General features: G+C 44.7%; 2 protein-coding genes and 1 pseudogene across 2 annotated transcripts in view; 2 read left to right on the top strand and 1 right to left on the bottom strand.

Moving 5' to 3' along the window:
- The first annotated feature begins 1,052 nt into the window (after positions 1–1,052).
- Positions 1,053–3,102, top strand: LOC103015623 (hydroxycarboxylic acid receptor 2). The gene has a single exon (XM_007198547.3). The coding sequence runs from the start codon at positions 1,115–1,117 to the stop codon at positions 2,204–2,206; it is 1,092 nt and encodes a 363-aa protein (XP_007198609.2). The 5' UTR covers positions 1,053–1,114; the 3' UTR covers positions 2,207–3,102.
- A 271-nt stretch (positions 3,103–3,373) lies between these two features.
- Positions 3,374–21,003, bottom strand: part of KNTC1 (kinetochore associated 1) — a 109,686-nt gene continuing 92,056 nt past the window's right edge. Inside the window, exon 64 of the mRNA XM_057527008.1 lies at positions 3,374–3,746. Coding sequence (XP_057382991.1) covers positions 3,639–3,746 — 108 coding nt within the window. The 3' untranslated portion in view covers positions 3,374–3,638. The remainder of the gene's footprint in view (positions 3,747–21,003) is intronic.
- Positions 14,269–14,468, top strand: LOC114238765 (40S ribosomal protein S29-like; annotated as a pseudogene).

The raw sequence follows: 21,003 nt of genomic DNA, 5'->3' as shown, positions 1-21,003 counted from the left end.
TACACCCAATTATACTGAAAAGCAAAGAAATGATGTGTGAAACGATGACCTGCTGCAAGGCAGAGGTCAAAGTCTTTTTACATTCTCTAAGTTTAATTTCCCCAAAATGGGGGCTTTTAAAATATCACATGCATCATGGGGGAGGTTGTGTGCGTGTGGGGACAGCTGGTATACCGCTGGTATATATACGCTCTGTACTGTCCACTCAGCTTTGCTGGGAACCTAAAACTGCTCTAAAAAATAAAGCTTATTAATTTTAGTAAGTCACGTGCTCAACAATAAATTACTTACTTGAGCAAGAAGGCATCTCAAAATCTAACACAAACAAAAAAAACTAACTTATTGTAACATACCACTGGCAATCCAAACTGGGTTCAAGTTTTCAAGCATCTTATGAAATGGCATGCTGCTCTCAAATAGCTTTTTCTTCCCCTTAGCTGGGGATTAATTGCAGTGTTCTGGTGTAGAAAAGCAACCCATGTTTTACAAAGAAGATGGCATGGAAACATCAAATGCAACACATCTGTCCTCATAAAATACTAGACAATTACTGTCCTCTCGGCCTTTCCAAAAAAAAAAAAAAAATCATACACACGCTACTGTTTCTTAAAACATAAGCCTGTTAATATTCCATGCTAATTCTTCACGTTTCTGTTGAGCACAGTAAATTATTATTGCTGTTGTTGTTTTGTTCATTATGCAAGGCGACCACATGACAGTGAATTAATTCTCCCATGTTAAGTATTCAATATGCAGGCACACAGCCTTCCACATTTCAGTCTGCTTGAATTATGTCATGTCATAATTCACAATGACAGTCTGCTCGGCCAAACGTATTCTTTACATTTAGAAAATTTTGTGGGTTCTTATATGCCCGGGGGATTTTTTTTTTTGTTATTTGTTTATGCAAATAGCAGGTTGCATAAGAGCCTTGCTGGCCTTTTTTTTTTTTAAGCAATTTCGTAGTTTCCTGGTAACCATTCAGTCATCTATTTCAACACCCTGACATGACATAAAGGCGAGTGCTGAACCACAGCTTCGCCACTCAGACCCACATCTTGTTCCCTGAGCGTTCGCTAGGTGAGGCGCTCCCTAAGACCAACGCGATTCACTCATGAACCCGTCCCACCCGCAGAGTCATTTTCTGGAAATAGGCAAGAAGAACTGCTGTGTGTTCCGGGATGATTTCATTGCCAAGGTGCTGCCGCCGGTGGTGGGGCTGGAGTTTGTGTTCGGGCTCCTGGGCAATGGCCTTGCCCTGTGGGTTTTCTGCTTCCACATCAAGTCCTGGAAAGCCAGCCGGGTGTTTCTGTTCAACTTGGCCATGGCTGACTTTCTCCTGATCATCTGCCTGCCTTTCCTGACCGACAACTACGTGAGGAAGTGGGACTGGAGGTTTGGGGAGGTCCCGTGCCGGATGATGCTCTTCATGCTGGCCATGAACCGCCAGGGCAGCATCATCTTCCTCACGGTGGTGGCCGTGGACAGGTACTTCCGAGTGGTCCATCCCCATCACGCGCTGAACAAGATCTCCAATCGGACGGCGGCCCTCATCTCCTGCCTCCTGTGGGGCGTCACCATCGGCCTGACGATCCACCTCCTGTACAAAACGATGCTGATCAGGAATCGCAACTCGAATCTGTGCAGTAGCTTCAACATCTGCCACACTTTCCGCTGGCACGACGCCATGTTCCTCCTGGAGTTCTTCCTGCCCCTGGGCATCATCCTGTTCTGCTCGGCCAGAATCATCTGGAGCCTGCGGCAGCGACAAATGAACAAGCACGCCAAGATCAAGAGGGCCATCAACTTCATCATGGTGGTGGCCATCGTCTTCATCATCTGCTTCCTGCCCAGTGTGGCTGCACGCATACGCATTTTCTGGCTCCTGCACACCGCTGGTACAAAGAACTGTGACACCTATCGCTCGGTTGACCTGGCTTTTTATATCACCCTCAGCTTCACCTACATGAACAGCATGCTGGACCCTTTGGTGTATTACTTCTCCAGCCCATCTTTCCCCAACTTCTTCTCCGCCTTGATCAACCGCTGCCTGCGGAGGAAGGTGCCGGATGAGTCCGAGAATAACCGCAGCACAAGTGTCGAGCTCACGGGGGATCCGAGTACTACCAAGAATGTTCCTGACACTTTAATGGCCAATCCCAGTGAGCCTCAGAGCCCCTCTTATCTGACTCCAGCCTCTCCTTAAAATAACCAAGCCAAGAAGGGAGATGATCATCAAGGACCAAGACCTCTGGAGAAGCAGTTGGGCTGGTACACAGAGTAACATCATGAGCCTTGGCCTGTGGTTTTCCAGAACTTCCAGATCCAGAGAATCCGATTTAGAGAATTGGTCTGGCAGCATGGGCTGCTTGGTTGCAGCGTGTCTCCCCCGGGATCTTGGGGGAATGGAGGAAGAAGCTTCTAGGCGTCTGAAACTTCTGTTCAATCTTGGACACTCGCAGAACTGAAGATGGCAAAACTGTCCACATTTCTGCTGCTGGAGAGTTGGAGCCGCAGAGATGCCCACTGGCACCTGTGACTCGCTGGCCTCTTTCCTTCACCTGCCTGAGACTTGGATGGTTCTCAGCTCCTGGGGTGACGCCTAGCCTGTTTGTGGGCTCCCACTGGGATAAGGAAAGCTAAGTGATTGGACGGGAATTATTGCTCCTGGAGGGAGCACAGGCAAGCCAGGAGGTCACCTGGGTTCCGTGGGACCAATCCATCTTTCAGCTACGCTTTAGCAGAAATGGACCAGACAGAAACTCATGAGCTCTGGTTAATATCTGAGTTTCCAGTGCTGGTAAGGAGGGGATTTGCCCCAGGAGGGACTGAGCAAAACAGTGTTAGTAAGGGAAAGGAAATGGCATTTATGTTACAACCTGCAAGGAATCCATTCCTCTCTTGTTTACACTAATTTGAAGGTTGAACTGTTATAAAGACTTCAGGGAGAGAGCTGCTTGCCACCTCTGTTTGCTTTTATCACTAAAAGGGAAATGCTGCCCAATGGTTAGAGGGGGGAAAGCTTCCTTCTGGTTCATTTGCTTGTGTTTCTATACTTATAAGAAATCTACCACTTCAATAAACTTTGATATGAGACACACAGTCTGGTGTTGCATGTGTCTGGGTGACGGTTCACAGACATGGACTCCTTACTTAAGTGGAGAATTTTATGGGCTGTTAACCCATAAAATTTTCAACCAGGTTGCCCTGGTAGAAAAATACCACATACTGTAAAGTAAGAAAAGGATGTGGGCTCTGAGCTGCAACATGAGATAGTTAAGTAAAAATTACACATGCATTCGAACAAAGATGGGAGAGAGCTGGGAAAAGTAAAAACAATTTAATTCAGAAGGGTAGTACAGACAGGATTGCAAGAGCACTTTGTTTTATTCAGGGCTTGGTGAATGTTGCTATGAGTATTTGTGCATTAAAAAAGGAATCCAGCCAGACTGGGGGAAGAGAGAACTTCCTGTGGAATGGTTTCAGTTCCCAATTCTGGGATGGAAAGGAGACGTACTGGTTTGAGTCTGTGATGGGTCCAAGTTTCTGTTACGCTTTCACTTCCACTCATTAGTTCTTTAGCAAGATGAGGCTTGCTTTGGCATTGTGACTCTGATGCCGATAAGAAATGCAGATACTCAGCCTCCCAGCCATGGCTGAATGGCAGTAAAGGAAGAAAGATGAACGTTCTTGAGGTTCTGAAGTGTTTTTTGATCAGTGTGCTTGTCTGATTTTTCAATTAACTCCTAGAGACAGAAAGTTAAAAGCAGAGATTACCTTCTTAAAGAGGAAGAGATGAGCAGAGCTGAGCTCAGAGGAAAGTAGGGATTCCCGCAGCCCCAGATGCATGAGTCAGCAGGGCACCCAGTTGTGACTCCAACCTGTTCAGAACTGACAACCCACATCCGTCCTTTTTTTCATTCATCCCATCAGCTTTTATGTATTAAGCACCGGCTGTGTGCTGTTGTGTTCTGAGTGGTTGATGGAAATAGAGCAAGGAACAAGGTCCCCAGGACCCTCTTCTCATAGAACTCACATTCAAGGTGGGGAGGCGGACAGAAAAGAAGTAGACAAATAAATGGAAAGGGAGCTTGGGATGTCTATGAGGACTCTGAAGCCAACAAAGCAGGGTGACAGGCTAAAAAGGGGGTGGGGCTGGGATGACTGGGAAGTGACCTGGAGCTGAGCAATGAATAACAAGACAGAGCAAACAGTGCGAAAATCTGGAGGAAGGGCATTCTAGGCAGAGGGGATGGTAAGTGCAAAGGCCCTGAGGTGTGTGAGTGTATTAGTCTCCTCGGGCTCCATAACAAAGTACCACAAATTTGGTGGCTTAAAAAAACAAAAATTTAGGGCTTCCCTGGCAGCACACTGGTTAAGAATCTGCCTGCCAATGCAGGGGACACGGGTTCGAGCCCTGGTCCAGGAAGATCCCACATGCCGCGGAGCAACTAAGCCTGTGCGCCACAACTACTGAGCCTGCACTCTAGAGCCCACGAGCCACAACTACTGAGCCCACATGCCACAACTACTGAAGCCCGCTCCTAAAGCCTGTGCTCTGCAAGAAGAGAAGCCACCGCAATGAGAAGCCTGCGCGCTGCAATGAAGAGTAGCCCCCGCTCGTCGCCACTAGAGAAAGCCCACGCACAGCAACGAAGACCCAACGCAGCCAAAAATAAATAAATTAATTAATTAAAAATTTAAAAAGAAAAGAATGAAATAATGCCATTTGCAGCAACATGGATGGACCTAGAGATTATCATATTAAATGAAGTAAGCCAGACAAAGACAAATACTGTATGATATCATTTATATGTGGAATCTAAAATATGATACACATGAACTTATTTATGAAACAGAAACAGACTCACAGACATCGAAAACAAACGTATAGTTACCAAAGGGGAAAGGGGGTGGGGGAGGGATAAATTAGGAGTTTGGGTTTAGCAGATACAAACTATGTATAAAATAGATAAACAACAAGGTCCTTCTGTATAGCACAGGGAACTGTATTCAGTATCCTATAATAAATCATAATGGAAAAGAATATGTATATATATGTATATCTGAAATGAACACAACATTGTAATCAACTATACTTCAATTAAAAAAAAAAGAGAGAGCAGTCTCCTAAATACTTCTGTTTCCCTGTCCAGGAGAATGCCAACATTAATTTTAAAAGGGAGCAAGCAATGACATTCTGGGCTAAACCAATGGTGTATTATTCTACTCAGTCTCAAACTGTGTGTGGTACGTGTGAGTGCGTGTGTGTGAGTGTGTGTGTGTAACTATATGTATGCATGTCTGTGTGTCTATATACAGATTGGAAGGGGCAGTTATCAACATTTACACATCTCTTTTTCATTACTTCATTTTTTCCCAGTTTTATGGAGATATAATTGACATACAGCACTGCAGAAGTCTAAGGTGTAAGCATAATGATTTGACTTACATACAACATGAAACAATGATCACGATAAGTTTAGTAAATATCATCTCATATAGATACAAAATTAAAGAAACAGAAAAACATTATTCCTGTGATGAGAGCTCTTAGGATTTACTTTCTTAACAACTTTCATCTATAACATACAGCAGAGTTAATTATATCTGTCGTGTTATACATCACATCCCTAGAACTTATTTATCTTATAACTGGAAGTTTGTACCTTTGACTATCTTCATCCAATTCCCCCTCCCCCACCGCCTTCCTCTAGTAACCACTAAAGGGTATTTTAATTTTTAAATATTAATTAATTAATTAATTAATTTTTGGCTGCATTGAGTCTTCATTGCCGCGTGCGGGCTCTTCTCTGGTTGCGGCGAGCGGGGGCTACTCTTCGTTGCGGTGCGCAGGCTTCTCGTTGCGGTGGCTTCTCTTGTTGCGGAGCGCGGGCTCTAGGCGCGTGGGCTTCAGTAGTTGTGGCACGCGGGCTCAGTAGTTGTGGCGCAAGGGCTTCGTTGCTCCGTGGCATGTGGGATCTTCCCGGACCAGGGCTCGAACCCGTGTCCCCTGCATTGGCAGGCGGATTCTTAACCACTGTGCCACCAGGGAAGTCCCTAAAGGGTATTTTTAAACTACTCTTTATATGAAATCATGCTGACTGCCAGGCGTTCCTCAGATAACATTTCAGACCATCGCCCACATCACTCGCTTAAAAAGCATGTTTGCGCGTTCAGCAGACTTGATCTCAATTCTCTTGCTTCCAAAATTTCTGCCACGTTACAAAACTCTGGAGAACAGACAGGTAATCAGCTAACCTTGAGGAAGAAATACAGTCACACTGCCCCAAACCCAAACAGATGTGGACCTCCAGATGTTGACTGCTAGAGCCCTTCTGAAGGCCTTCCCAGAGAATTAAAATCTTTGCAATTTTATATATTACTTAATAAACTCGAGTCCAAGACATACTCTTTGGCAGGCTTAGCTGTGGTGAGTAGCTGGCCATGACATTCTGTTCACTGAGTTCTGCGTCTGCTATGACAAAGGAAACATGGCTATTTTACAGCCCAGTGCTGGATTCTCTGGGGGCTCAAGTTTAAGATTTGGTCACCCCCTGTCTCTTCAGGGAGAAGGGGTTTGCGTGTGGCATTACAAACATCGGGCCTGAACACAATCCCATGGCCTTGTCTTATGAAAGGCAAACACTTCAAGGCTCTTAACAAATACTAATATACTGGGCACTGGCCAGTATAGAGAGGGATTTATGGGCATCAAAAGGTATTGGGAACAGTACATGACATTCCCAATGCAACTGAAAAGAAGAGAAAACTGCCTACTGATGTCATCAGGTTGAAAGAGAGTGGGTTTCTTTTCATTGTGCTTACAAAATATCACTCCTTTGGAATACAATGCTTCAGTAGGAAAATGGTATTGATTCATTTTTTATTTCAGCAAAACAACATGAGGCAAAGATAGACTCATAATTAGAAAGATGCTTCATTTATCATCATTTGATCGCTATCAATTATTGTATGTAAGATTCCCTCCATGCCGTCTGCCAGACACTATGCCTAGTGTTTTCCATAGGTGATCTCGTTTCATCCTTTCAATAACTTCATAGGGTAAGTGCTATTCCATTTCACAGATAAGGGAACTGAGGTCCAGAGAGTTTGAATAATTTGCCAAAGGTCATATGACCTGTAAGTGATGAACCGAGGGAACAAATATAGGCAGTCTGACTCCAGAGTCTTTGCCTTTCAAGTTCTGAAACAACGCAAAGTGAGAGATGAGCAACGTGAACTGAAAAAAGTAGGGTGAATGCCTTGACCCATTAGGGGTTAATAAATCCAGAACTTTTCAGGCTGCCCAACCATTAGGGATCTCCCAGGTCCAGGCTGAGCTCATGTACTTAAGCTGCCAGGCACGATGCTTGGCACTGAGTGTATCAATAAATGTTAGTTTCCCTTCTTCCAAAGCTAACTGGTGATTGAGCTCTTTCTTCCTTGTTGAATATTCTTCTTGTCTTTCTGATGAAGCTACCATCTCACAAGGAGGCAGGTAAAGGATGTTCAGTGCAACAGTGTTTGTAATAGTGAAAACCAGGAAACAACCTAAGTGTCCGTTAGGAGGGGAAGAGATAAACAGCAATACAGGCACCCAGTGGGATACTATCAATACACAGCAGGGAAGAAAACAATGAACCAGAGTTACCTGTATCAATAGAACTGAACCTTGAGCATAACATCTAGAGCTAAAAGCAAGTTGCCAAAAGATACATGTAATATGATAACATTTTAAAAAATGTTTAAAATATGCTAAACAAAATAACATGGATTTCGGAAGCATCAATCTGTAACAAAACAAAAATCATGGATGAGAAGGATGCACAGCAGCTGCAAGATACAGACGACCTCTGCGGAGGGAGGAGGAACACTTGACTGAGGGGAGGCCTCAACTGTCTCTGTAACCCTTTTACTTTATTTTAGAAGAAGGATCTGCAAATGTCCTTCAAAGGGGGAATGGTTAAACAGCCTGTGACACGTGCACGCCATAGAATACTACTTCACAATGAAAAGAAATAGACTATTTGACACATGTATCAATTTCGGTGGATTTTAACGGCATTATGCTAAGTGGAAAAAAAAAAAGACCAATCTTAAGTTTCATACTGGGCTTCCCTGGTGGCGCAGTGGTTGAGAATCTGCCTGCCAATGCAGGGGACACGGGTTCGAGCCCTGGTCTGGGAAGATCCCACATGCCGCGGAGCAACTAGGCCCGTGAGCCACAACTACTGAGCCTGCGCGTCTGGAGCTTGTGCTCCGCGACAAGAGAGGCCGCGACAGTGAGAGGCCCACGCACCGCGATGAAGAGTGGCCCCCGCTCGCTGCAACTAGAGAAAGCCCGAGTGCAGCAACAAAGACCCAATGCAGCCAAAAATAAATAAATTTTTTTAAAAAAAGAAAAAGACTCGGCGCAGGCTAAATAAATAATAAATAAATAGATAAATAAATATTTTAAAAAAATGAACCTGGAAGACATGATGTGAAAGTCAGATACAAAGGGCCACATACTGTATAATCCTATTTGTATGAAATGTCCAGAAGAAGCAAATCCATAGAGACAGAAGGCAGACTGTGGTTGCCAGGGGCTGGGGGAGGGGAGATGGGGTGTGACTGCTAAAGGGCAGGGGGTTTCTTTTTCCGGTGATGAAAATGTTTTGGAACTAGATAGAGGTGATGGTTGTACAACACTGAGAATGTACTAAATGCCACTAAACTGTTCACTTTAAAATAGTTCGTTTTGGGCTTCCCTGGTGGCACCGTGGTTAAGAATCCACCTGCCAACGTAGGGGACACGGGTTCGAGCCCTGGTCTGGGAAGATCCCACATGCCACGGAGCAACGAAGCCCGTGCGCCACAACTACTGAGCCTGCGCTCTATAGCCCACAAACCACAACTACTGAACCCGTGCGCCACAACTACTGAAGCCCACGCGCCTAGAGCCCGTGATCCGCAACAAGAGAAGCCAACGCAACAAGAAGCCCATGCACTGCAACGAAGAGTAGCCCCTGCTCGACACAACTAGAGAAAGCCCATGCACAGCAATGAAGACCCAATGCAGCCAAAAATAAATAAATAAAATAAATTAAAATAAATAAATAAATAAAATAAAATGGTTCATTTTATGTTATGTGAATTTCACATGATTTAAAAAAAAAACTGTTACAAATCTATGGAGTAACTGCCCCTCTTCTCTAGCTCATCCTCTCTCCCATCCCCCACTCTCTGTCCCCAGTCCTCTCCTGGGTCGGGCAAGATCCCTGCCCCAGAGACTGTGGTCTGAGGATGGCGTTAGGGTGGAATACTAGGTATGAGACAGTGTCTGTCGTGATTTCTGGTCGTCTCTAGCTTGGGTAGTTCTCGTATAAACATTTTCCTCACTTTCACCGAATACAACTCCTTAGAGCAAGACATAAACCAGGGTGTCAGTTATGAGCTGATTTGTGTCCCCCTCCACCCAAATTCCTGTGTTGAAGTCCTAACCTCCAGTACCTCTTTTTTTTTTTTTAATATTTATTTATTTATTTATTTGGTTGGGTCAGGTCTTAGTTGTGGCATGTGAACTCTTAGTTGCGGCATGCATGTGGGATCTATTTCCCAGACCAGGGATCAAACCCAGGCCCCCTGCATTGGGAGCACAGAGTCTTAACCACTGCACCACCAGGGAAGCCCCTCCAGTACCTCTTAATGTGACTGTATTTGAACAAGGGGTCTTAAAGAGGTAATTAAATTAAAATGAGGTCATTAGGGGTGGGGCCCTAATTCAATAGGACTGGTGTCTTTATAAAAAGAGGCGATTAGGACACAGACGTGCACAGAGGGAAGACCATGTGAGGACACGGGGAAGACGGCTGTCTACAAAACGAGGGAGAGGTCTCAGAACAAATAACTCTACCCACTCCTTTATCTTGGACTTCTGGCCTTCAGAACTGTGAGAAAATAAAATTTCTGTTGTTTAAGCCACCCAGACTGTGAAACTTTGACAAGGTGGCCCGAGCAAACTCGCACAGCGTCTGATCCCCTTTGTCCTATGCTGCCGTCAGCCAGTGGTTACAGAGCTCGGCTGGAACGCCATTTGTGTTTATTTAAAACCACTTATCACCTATAAATTAGAATAGAATTTCAAATAAGGCCTCTTGTGCTACACAGCAGAGAAATTCAACTTAAAAAAAGTAGAAGAATAACATTAAAGACAGGTTGACTTTTCACAGGCAAACATTGCCCAACTGCCTCTTCTCTGTCTCCAGCTACCTTTTGTTTAATGATGGAAACCAATCTCAAAATTCATTAAAATGCATATTTTTAAAAAACTGAATGGGGCTTCCCTGGTGGCCCAGTGGTTGAGAATCCGCCTGCCAATGCAGGGGACACGGGTTCGAGCCCTGGTCTGGGAAGATCCCACATGCCACGGAGCAACTGGGCCCGTGAGCCACAATTACTGAGCCTGTGCGTCTGGAGCCTGTGCTCCGCAACAAGAGAGGCCGCAATAGTGAGAGGCCCGCGCACCGCGATGAAGAGTGGCCCCCGCTTGCCACAACTAGAGAAAGCCCTCACACAGAAACGAAGACCCAACACAGCCATAAATAAAATAAATAAATAAATAAACAAACCACAAAAAAAACACATGAAAAACCCAATTGCAAATTGTATAAAAAAAAAAAAAAAAAACTGGGCTTCCCTGGTGGCGCAGTGGTTGAGAATCTGCCTGCTAGTGCAGGGGACACGGGTTCGAGCCCTGGTCTGGGAGGATCCCACATGCCGCGGAGCGGCTGGGCCCGTGAGCCACAATTGCTGAGCCTGCGCGTCTGGAGCCTGTGCCCCGCGACGGGAGGGGCCGCGATAGAGAAAGGCCCGCGCACCGCGATGAAGAGCGGTCCCCGCACCGCGATGAAGAGTGGCCCCCGCTTGCCGCAACTGGAGAAAGCCCTCGCACGAACCGAAGACCCAACACAGCCAAAAATAAAATAAATAAATAAATAAATAAGAAAATCCTTTAAAAAAAAAAAAAAAAAAAAACTGAATTAGAGAAAAAAAATCACACTGCTCTCTGAGGTTCCCATAGAAGCTGACATTTCAGTCATGATTTCAAAAAAAAAATTTTTTTAAATGGAACAACTAAAATTATTATAATCCAGAAAAAAATTGCTGAATAGTCTTATCTACTATTATCATTTCTAACAAAGAATATTCACATAAAGCTCCTAAAAATTATCTTTCTAAAACAAAAATTGAACCATGACTCTTTTCCTAACCTCAACAACCTTCAATTATCAAAAGAATAGAGTTCCAACTCAGCACTGCCAGGCTACCTGGTATCAACGTGGGGTGGAGGTGAAAGAGAATGGCCTTTGGAATTAGATGTTTCTGGGTTGAAATTCCAGCTTTCCCACTCATTGGCCAGGTGCTGGGGATGCAGAGAGGATGACAGGGGTCCTGGGCTTAGGATCCTTACAGCTACGGATATTTTATACTGAAATATAATTCACATGCTATAAAATTCATCTTTTTTTTTTTTTAGGTCATTCATTTTATTGAATATCTTGTGTACTTTCTTATATTCTTTTTTTTTTTTTTTTTTTTTTTTTTACTTTCTTATATTCTTAACTCAAGAGACTTTCTTTCAGATACACATGCCTAAAAAGCCTGAGAACAGCAGGACAGCAGGGGCACACAATTCAAACTCCTGCCCAGGCCCTTCCTATGCCTTTCCCATTGAGGACTAAGCCAGCACTTCCCCTCTATCTCAACAATCCAGTGATCCATCCTTTATAACTGACAGAGTGAAATAAAATGGAATCTGGGAGAACCAACCAGTTGGCAGAGGGAAGCCGGAGAAACTCCCAAGAGAGATGGTCCAGCTGATTCTGGAAGCCACAGCAGGTCCCCGGGTATGGCTGCATGCTGGCAGAGGTGACCAGGATGTCCTGGGTCATGGCTTGGCTCCAGACACAGACTGGATTCCCAGCCACCCAATCTGTGCAACCAAGACAGCATTCAACTCCCTGAGGATGCTGTCCTCCAGCCCTCAACCGCAGTTCACTGACTGAAAACACGGACTAAAAACAGATACTGATGCTTGATCTTAGACAAAAGGCTGAGAAATGATAAATTCATCCTTTTAAAGTACAGTTCAGCCATTTTTATTATTGTATATTCACAAACTTGTGCAAACATCACCACTGTCTAATTCCAGAACTTTTTCATCATCCCCCCCCAAAAAATCCCCCATGCCCATTGTCAGTCATGCCCCATAGAGCTGCCCCAGCTCCTGGCAAATACCAATCTACTTTCTATCTCTATATCATTATTATTATTATTATTTTGTGTGTGTGGCCATGCACCACTCAGCTTGAGGAATCTTAGTTCCCTGACTGGGGATTGAACCCGGGCCCTCGGCAGTGAAATCACAGAGTCCTAACCACTGGACTGCCAGGGAGTTCCCATGATGTATTTTTTAAATGAAGAAATGCCATTACAATGTTGGAAAAATTGAGGTAGGGCGATTTGGGCAGGGGACCTTAAACAGGCTTTCTTCCCCATCTGGTTTGTGACTGTTCTTCTGAGGTTGAGTCCAACAGTCTTGTGGGACTGAGCCCTCCACCTGTGGGATCTGATGCTAATGAAACAGCGTAGGACCCTGTGGGGACCTGCCGGGTACAAATCCTTTCTGTGTCCCCTGTTTCTTGTTTGTAGGAAATAGGCTTTATTCAGCCTCCTTGACCTTCCCTGAGTTAGAAAGGGCAGATTTGAACAGTTGCTTATCAGGGAAGGGAGGGGATGTAGAAACAAAGGAGGAGCAGTGAAGAAACAATAGTGCAGCCTTGGGGCAGGGTACTGGTTCCTCCTCAAGGAATACACAGAACAATATCTTTGAGTTCTTCTGTAGGAACTAAGGCCCCCACCCAGGTGGAGGATGGTAACTTCAGGATGAGCACAAGATTCCTGGGACACCATCCTGTTACCTCACCACCAACCAATCAGAAGAAAGTCTGCACACAGTGGGAGGTGATGAAGACTCTGACCCCATCCCCAAATGATTTCCCTTTAAAAACTTCCCTGGTCAAGCAGAACATTTGGAGTTGGTTTTTGGACACAAGTCCACCTTCTCCCCAGGTTGCCAGCCTCCTGAATAAAGCAAGTTTTCCTTTCCAACCAACACTTGTCTCTTGAGTATTGGCTTTTGAGTGGCGAGCAGCCAAACCCAAGTTTGGTAACAAAAGGTGAGTAGAATCTTTACTGAGATCCAAATGAACAGTCTGGGAGACCAAGTGCAAGAAATGTCTCAAAACATAGAGCAAAATGATAAAGAAATAGAAATCTGTGGGGAAAGGTAAGAGAGTTGGAGGATAGCTCCTGAAGAATGAATGAACACACAATAGGGGTTCCAAAACAAGAATAAGCAACAGATCAACAAATAATAGGAGAAGATTTTCCTGAAATCACTAAAGATCAGAGACTGCAGATTGACAGGGCTCACTGAGTTCCAGACTGGTCTGATAAGAGTCATATGTGGGCATATTCTGGTAAAATTCCCAAACCTGAAAGATAACCATCTTACAAGTGTCAAGCAGAAAGCAGAAGATATTCACAAAGGAAAAAAAATCAGACTGGCATTAGATTTTCATCTATGCCATGGAAAGATGACAGTGGACCAGTATCTACAGAAGAGAGAAAGGACTCCAACCCAAGAATCCTCTATCCAGTTTTCAAAATACTTTCCATCTATTGAGGCAAAAGGAGAAGAGTCAAGGATACCCAAGGATTCAGAGACTATAACTCCCAGGTCTTCATCTGAGGAAATGACTTGAGAAAAGACTTACCAAACTACAACTAAACCTGAAAAGAAAACTGAAAGAAGAAGAAAACAAAAGAGAAAACAGTGTTAAGAACATAGGCATATGACGTCTTACATCTTAGTGGCTCCAGAGAGGGATTTGTGTAACAGAGAAGGACTCTTGAAACCAAATGGACCTCCCCTAAGGGAGTTCTAACAAATACTAAATTATTTCAGCCAAACCTCAGAGATTGGTGAGTGGGGGTGGGGAGGAAAAGGGTCTCATGGGTCTCAGTGGGGAAGATGGGAAAGGAAAAGAGGAGAGGGAGGAAGTGGAAGTGTTCTAAGGGTCTCGTCTCGGAGGGATGAGGGAGAAGAGGAGGAAACGGACCTAGGAGCTGCGAGGACAGTGCACCTCAGCGTGGGACATGGTGAGTTACAGGCCTCCCATTATCAGGACAAGGAAATTCCTTTTGCCTAGTTGCAGCCAAGAAAGCAACATGGGTCACCAGCAGCTCTACTGGCGCCATCCAAAAAAATCTGGCCAGGGTTCTAGCTCTTGCCGCGTCTGCTCAAACCGGTCCAAACTGGCCCAAACCGGCACGATCTGATCCAGAAATACAGCCTCAATATGTGCCGCCAGTGTTGCCGCCCGTATGGGAAGGACATCGGCTTCATTAAGTTGGACTAAGTGTGAACTTCTTGAATGGGTCATCCAGCATATCTACCTTCCTCGGAAACAATACTAACTCTTTGTATATAAAATAAAAAATTTTAAACTTCAAAAAAAAAAAACAACAAAAAACAAGGAAATTCATCATGAAGGAAATGGAGAGACCTTCTTAACCAAGCCTGGGAACTCAGAAGCTATGAAAGAAAAGATGGGTATTTGACTATGTCAACATTAAAATGTTTTATGTGACAAGGGATACCAAAAATAAAGCCAGTGCAAATGATGGAGCTGGAAAAATATTTGTAATACAAATAACAAGTCACCAACTGCGGTTGACTAACTTAGTGTGCGCCATGCACCATCCTATTGACTTGTATTAACTCACTGGTGTCTAGAACAACAGTATGAGGTAGGAATTACGATGTTGATGATTGCTCCTTCACAGATGAGTAAACTGAGGCAAAGTTGAATGACTTGCCAAGGTCACATAGCCAGTCAGGGGCTAAGTTCTGATGCGACCCTTGGCAGCCCGCCCCAGAGGACGATGCTCTTAATCACTCCTCTGCAATTAAGCCAAAGGTCAAATGGATGCTATCTAAAGAGCTTTTACAAATTGACCTGAACAAGACAAACAACCAAGACAGAAATGGACTTAGATTATGGACAGATTATTTACAGAGGAGCGAAACCAAATGGCCAACAAACGAATGTAAAGATCTTCAAATTCAACAGTGGCCAGAAAAATGCAAATTAAAGAAGCAGTAAGACATTGCATCCATCAGAACGACTGACATAACTAAAACGAGCAATGCTCTCAAGTGCTGGCAGGAATATGGAGAAAAGGCCACTCTGGTACATGTGAAGTTTTGCAACCATTTGGGAAAGCAATCTGGCAACATCTGTTAAAATGGAAACGAAACCCTTTGACCCATTAATCCGACTCCTGGGAATCCGTCCCAGAAAAATAAAAATACCAATACTTAAGGACAAGGATGTTGATTGGAACATTGTTTTTTTGTGTGTGTGGTAGGAAGCTGGCCATAAAATGAACGCCCATCAAAAGGAAAAGGGGGGGCTTCCCTGGTGGCGCAGTGGTTGAGAATCTGCCTGCCAATGCAGGGGACACGGGTTCGAGCCCTGGTCTGGGAAGATCCCACATGCCGCGGAGCAACTAGGCCCGTGAGCCACAATTACTGAGCCTGCGTGTCTGGAGCCTGCGCTCCGCAACAGGAGAGGCCGCGACAGTGAGAGGCCCGCGCACCGCGATGAAGAGTGGCCCCCACTTGCCGCAACTGGAGAAAGCCCTCACGCAGAAACGAAGACCCAACACAGCCATAAATAAATAAATAAATAAAAATTAAAAAAAAAAAGGTCAAAAAAAAAAAAAAAAAAAGGAAAAGGGGAACGATGGAATAAATGATGCTCCGTCCACCCTATACACATTTTAATAAAATAAAACCAATCCGTGCCTGCAGCCTGGCAGCCTGCTGGCCCTAAGGGCTGGCAGATGTGTTTTTGGTGAGCCAGCAGTGTTTTTATAAATTCCTACAGGTTTCTGAGTCTATGATCCCCTGCAAATATTTCCATTAGACACAAAGTCTGCCGTCCAAAGGGCTACAGCACACAAACATGTGGTATATGTGTGCTATTAACCTTTCATGGGGGGGTGGGGGGAGGTGTGGGTGAGGATGTGGAGAAATTGGAACCCTCATATATTGCTGGTGGGAATGCAAAATGGGGCTGCCACTGTGGAGAACAGTTTGGTGGGTCTTTGATAAGGTAAACATAGAGTTACCATAGGATCCCAGCAATTCCACTCCTATGAATATATCCAAAAGAACTGAAAAAGATGTTCAAACACTTGAACACAAATGGTCATAGCAACACTATTCACAATAGCCAAAAGGTGGAAACAACCCACATGTTTATCTACTAGATGAATGGATAAACAAATGTGGTCCATCCATCCATACGTACAATGGAATATTATTCAGCCATAGAAAGGAATAAAGTACTGATACATATACAACATGGATGAACCCCGAAAACATTATGCTGAGTGAAAGAAGCCAGAACTAAAAGGCCACGTATTTTATGATTCCGTTGATAGGACATGTCCAAAAGAGGCAAATCCAAAGAGACAGAAAGTAGATTAATGGTCTCCAGGACCCGGGGGGATGGGAGAACGGGATGTGACTGCGTAATAATGGGTTTGGGGTGATGAAAAAGTTCTGGAACCAGACAGTGGTATTTGTTGCACTACACTGTGAATGTATCAGTAGTTAATGTCACTTTAAAATAGTTAAAATGGTGAATTTTATGTTATGTATATTTTATCACAATAAGAAAAAATTCACGGAGCGGGACAATTAGAAAAAGAGAGTCTGAAAAGGTAACTGGGGGAGGGGCAATAAAGGAAAAGGGGTTGAGAAACAGTGGGATAAAGACTAGTTTGTGCTTCAATACATTAAAGATCGTCAGCCTTAAAGCAAATACCTAAATAATTCACCTTTTTTTTTTTTTTTTAAACAGTGAGAGGGAATTCCCTGGTGGTCTGGTGGTTAGGACTTGGGGCTTTCACTGCCATGGCCTGGGTTCAAGCCCTGATGGGGGAACTAAGATCCCACAAGCCGCGCAGTGTGGCCAAATAAATAAATAAAACAGTGAGGGATCTTGTAGGCCCTTGAGGCAAATTACCCCCTTCTCTGTTTCTAGCCCAGGATTTGGAGTGTGTTCTTTCACAGCCCACAAGGATTTGAGCTTAATCACTGTTTCTTGTCCAACTTTTGTCTGACTCTGTGTTACTTGGGACCTTCTGGGTTACCTGGGGTAACGCACGTTATATAAGCAACCAAAGTAAGTTTGCTCAGGAAACTGTCAAGCCTCGTGCAGGCCTGGACCATACTGTCTTAAGCCAAGTCCAAATACCATCTGATAGAAGATGCATCATTACTTTATATGCCACGAAGACAGGAAAAGAATGTGCACCCACTATGGCAAACTTCTTATCACTTTAAAATTTCAACGGATACTTGTAGTCTCGGATTTTTTATTTTTTATTTTTAGTCTCGGAGTTTTAAAGTTCCTATGTCACTCTTGTGCATATATAAAAAGGAAAATGGAAATAAGTTGATTAAGGTATTCCTACAATGTCTTCCTGCTTAGAATCTGACTCTTCTGATCACTTTTCGAAGCAGTCACACTGAGGTCTGTGTTTTTCACTCACCATCGTCCTCTGTGCCTTGAGAATGCTGGTGATGCTGCATTTCTCTCTCTCTTTTTTTTTAAATGTATTTATTTTTATTTTTGGCTGCGTTGGGTCTTTGTTGCTGCGCGCAGGCTTTCTCTAGTTGCGGCGAGCAGGGGCTACTCTTTTTTGCGGTGCGCGGGCTTCTCATTGCGGTGGCTTCTCTGCACGGGCTCTAGGCGCCCAGGCTTCAGTAGTTGTGGCACGTGGGCTCAGTAGTTGTGGCTCGTGGGCTCTAGAGAGCAAGCTCGGCAGTTGTGGCGCATGGGCTTAGTTGCTCCGCGGCATGTGGGATCTTCCCGGACCAGGGCTCGAACCTGCGTCTCCTGCATTGGCAGGCGGATTCTTAACCACTGCGCCACCCGGGAAGCCCGATGCTGCATTTCTTAAAAGACTGAAAAGCCGTTGGCATTGGGTTCTTGTGCCGGCTCAGGAATCAGGCAGGGGAGCCTGCTTTTGACTCCTCCAATGGGAATGTTGCTATACATGTCTGATCCTCTTCTTGCCTCATCCCTCCTCCAACTCCTGTGTTCTTAGCAGTGAAAAAAGTGCTCCACTGTTTCCCGGAGCCATCGACACCCATCCTGGCGCTTTGGACCCCTGTGCTTTTGGCACTCACCTTCCTGCAGGCAAGGTCGCCACTCCAGGATTGCTGCCCCCACAGCAGCAAGAATTAAGACGCCAGCTATTGTTAGACACAGTCCAAGACATTAAATGTCATGAAAAACAAAGGATACATTTGATTTAATTTTTTTCAACTTTATTTTATACTGAAGTATAGTTGATTAACAATGTTGTGTTAGGGACTTCCCTGGTGGCGCAGGGGTTAAGAATCTGCCTGCCAAGTCAGGGGACACGGGTTCGAGCCCTGGTCTGGGAAGATCCCACATGCCGCGGAGCAACTCAGCCTGCGAGCCACAACTACTGAGCCCACGCGCCACAACTACTGAAGCCCACGCACCTAGAGCCCGTGCTCCGCAGCAAGAGAAGCCACCACAATGAGAAGCCCGCGCACCGCAACGAAGAGGAGCCCCCACTCACCGCAACTGGAGAAAGCCCGCGGGCGGCAGCGAAGACCCAACGCAGCCAAAAATAAATAAATTTAAAAAAAAAAAACAAAAAAACAATGTTGTGTTAGTTTCAGGTGTACAGCAAAGTGGTTCAGTTATACATATACATGTATCTATTCTTTTTCAAATTCTTTTCCCATTTAGGTTGTTACACAATATTGAGCAGGGTTCAAAAGATACATTGTTGCTTGCATTGATGAAAATGGTATGCCAGGAAAGAGAAGCTCTAGAATTGTTCCCATTCTCATGATGTGGCCTCAGTTGGTCGTTGCTCTGACTTCTGACTGTCTTCTTCGGGGGTCTCTTGGCTTCTGCCCAACTCCAACGGAGGTGTTTATTTCTTGCATATCTTGCTTGGGTCCAGACTTCCATAAAGAGAGGACCCGACTGGATTGTTGTCACTCTCCAGCATCTTCCCTGATATGACTGGGTCTAATAATCATTATCCAGTGGGAGTGGGTTGAATGGTGATCCTCAAAAAGATATGTTCATGGGTTAATCCCAGAACCTTAACTTGTGAATGTTACCTTATTGGGAAAAAGGGTCTTTGCAAATACAATTAAATTTAGGATCGCAAGATAAGATCATCCTGGATTATCTGGATAAGCCCTAAATCCAATGACAAGCATCCTTATAAGAGACACACAGAGAGGAGAAGGCCATGTGAAGACAGAGGAAGAGACTGGAGTGATGCAGCCACAAGTCAAGAAACACCTAGGGCCACCAGAGCTACAAGAGGCAAGGAAGTGTCCTCCCCTAGAGCCTTCAGAGGGAGTGTGGCCCTGCCAACATCTCAGTTTTAGACTTCTGGCCTCCAGAACTGTCAGAGAATAAATTTCTGTTGTTTTAAAGCACCAAGTGTAGGGTCTTCCCTGGTGGTCCAGTGGCTAAGACTCCGTGCTCCCAATGCAGGGGGCCCGGCTTTGATCCCTGGTCAAGGAACTAGATCCCACATGCTGCCGCAGCTAAGAGTTTGCATGCTGCAACTAAAAGATCCCACGTGCCGCAACAAAGACGTGGAGCAGCCAAATAAATAAATAAATAATTTAAAAAAATAAAAAGTGAAGCACCAAGTGTGTGGTAATTTGTTATAGCAGCCCCAGGAAACTAATATGCAGTATGGAGTGCCTTTTTTTTTTTTTTTTTAAAGCAATCACCTGCCTTTTTTGTTGTTGTTGTTAATTAATTAATTAGTTAATTAATTTTAATTTTTGGCTGTGTTGGGTCTTCGTTTCTGTGCGAGGGCTTTCTCTAGTTGTGGCGAGCGGGGACCACTCTTCATCACGGTGCGCAGGCCTCTCACTGTCGTGGCCTCTCTTGTTACGGAGCACAGGCTCCAGACGCGCAGGCTCAGTAGTTGTGGCACACGGGCCTAGTTGCTCCGCGGCATGTGGGATCTTTCTGGACCAGGGCTCGAACCCGTGTCCCCTGCATTGGCAGGCAGATTCTCAACCACTGCGCCACCAGGGAAGCCCCCTGGAGTGCCTCTTTGAGCAAAGCTTATGTACCAGGCCAGCTCACAGCTGTCAGTCAACCAGTGGATGACTCCCCCGGGCTGGTCTAGTCAGTTGAAGCTCAAATGGTGACATCACAGGGTACTCGAGCCATGGGCTTCTCTCTCAGCACAGCACAGAGTGACACAAGGATTGCAATTCGATTTTTAAAAACTTCCCCGCTCTGGCCTTTATGGGTCTAAAACAATCCTTTGTTTTCAAACCTAGTATTATTTTTCTCATAAACATTCAGTTGAAAACAAATTAATCCCCATAATGCTCTAAGTAGTGTCCCTGGAGCCTGCACTTGGCCTTGCTGGCTAATTGAGGGACTTCAGTGACATTGGCTGATGTCACTGCTTTCCCTTAACCACTCATTGCAGGGAACTGCTGCAGTCTTTCCTTGTGTCTATTGTCATGGAGGATCCAATCAGAACACTTCCTCTCTTCCACACTTTCATTGTACCCTGTGCTTTTTTTTTCTTCATCACATTTATCACAATATTAATTTAAAAATGATCTGCATAACCCAATGTTCATAAGTGACCATCAACAGATGAATAGATGAAGAAGATATTACATATATATATATATATATACACACACACACACACACAGTAGAATACTATTCAGCCATAAAAAGGAAAAAATTTTGCCATAACAAAAAAAGATGCAAACTCACAGAGCACAAACTAGTGGTTACCAGAGGGGAGAGGGAAGGGGGGGAGGGGAAATACAGGGGT

Source organism: Balaenoptera acutorostrata, chromosome 13 (genome assembly GCF_949987535.1).
Source record: "Balaenoptera acutorostrata chromosome 13, mBalAcu1.1, whole genome shotgun sequence".
Classification (NCBI taxonomy): Eukaryota; Metazoa; Chordata; class Mammalia; order Artiodactyla; family Balaenopteridae; genus Balaenoptera; species Balaenoptera acutorostrata.
Note: the sequence above shows the minus strand (reverse complement) of the source record. Positions and strands in the feature narration are given on the sequence as shown.

Coding starts and splice junctions, on each gene's coding strand:
- LOC103015623 (XM_007198547.3), top strand. CDS start 1,115: ATGAACCCGTCCCACCCGCAGAGTCATTTTCTGGAAATAGGCAAGAAG.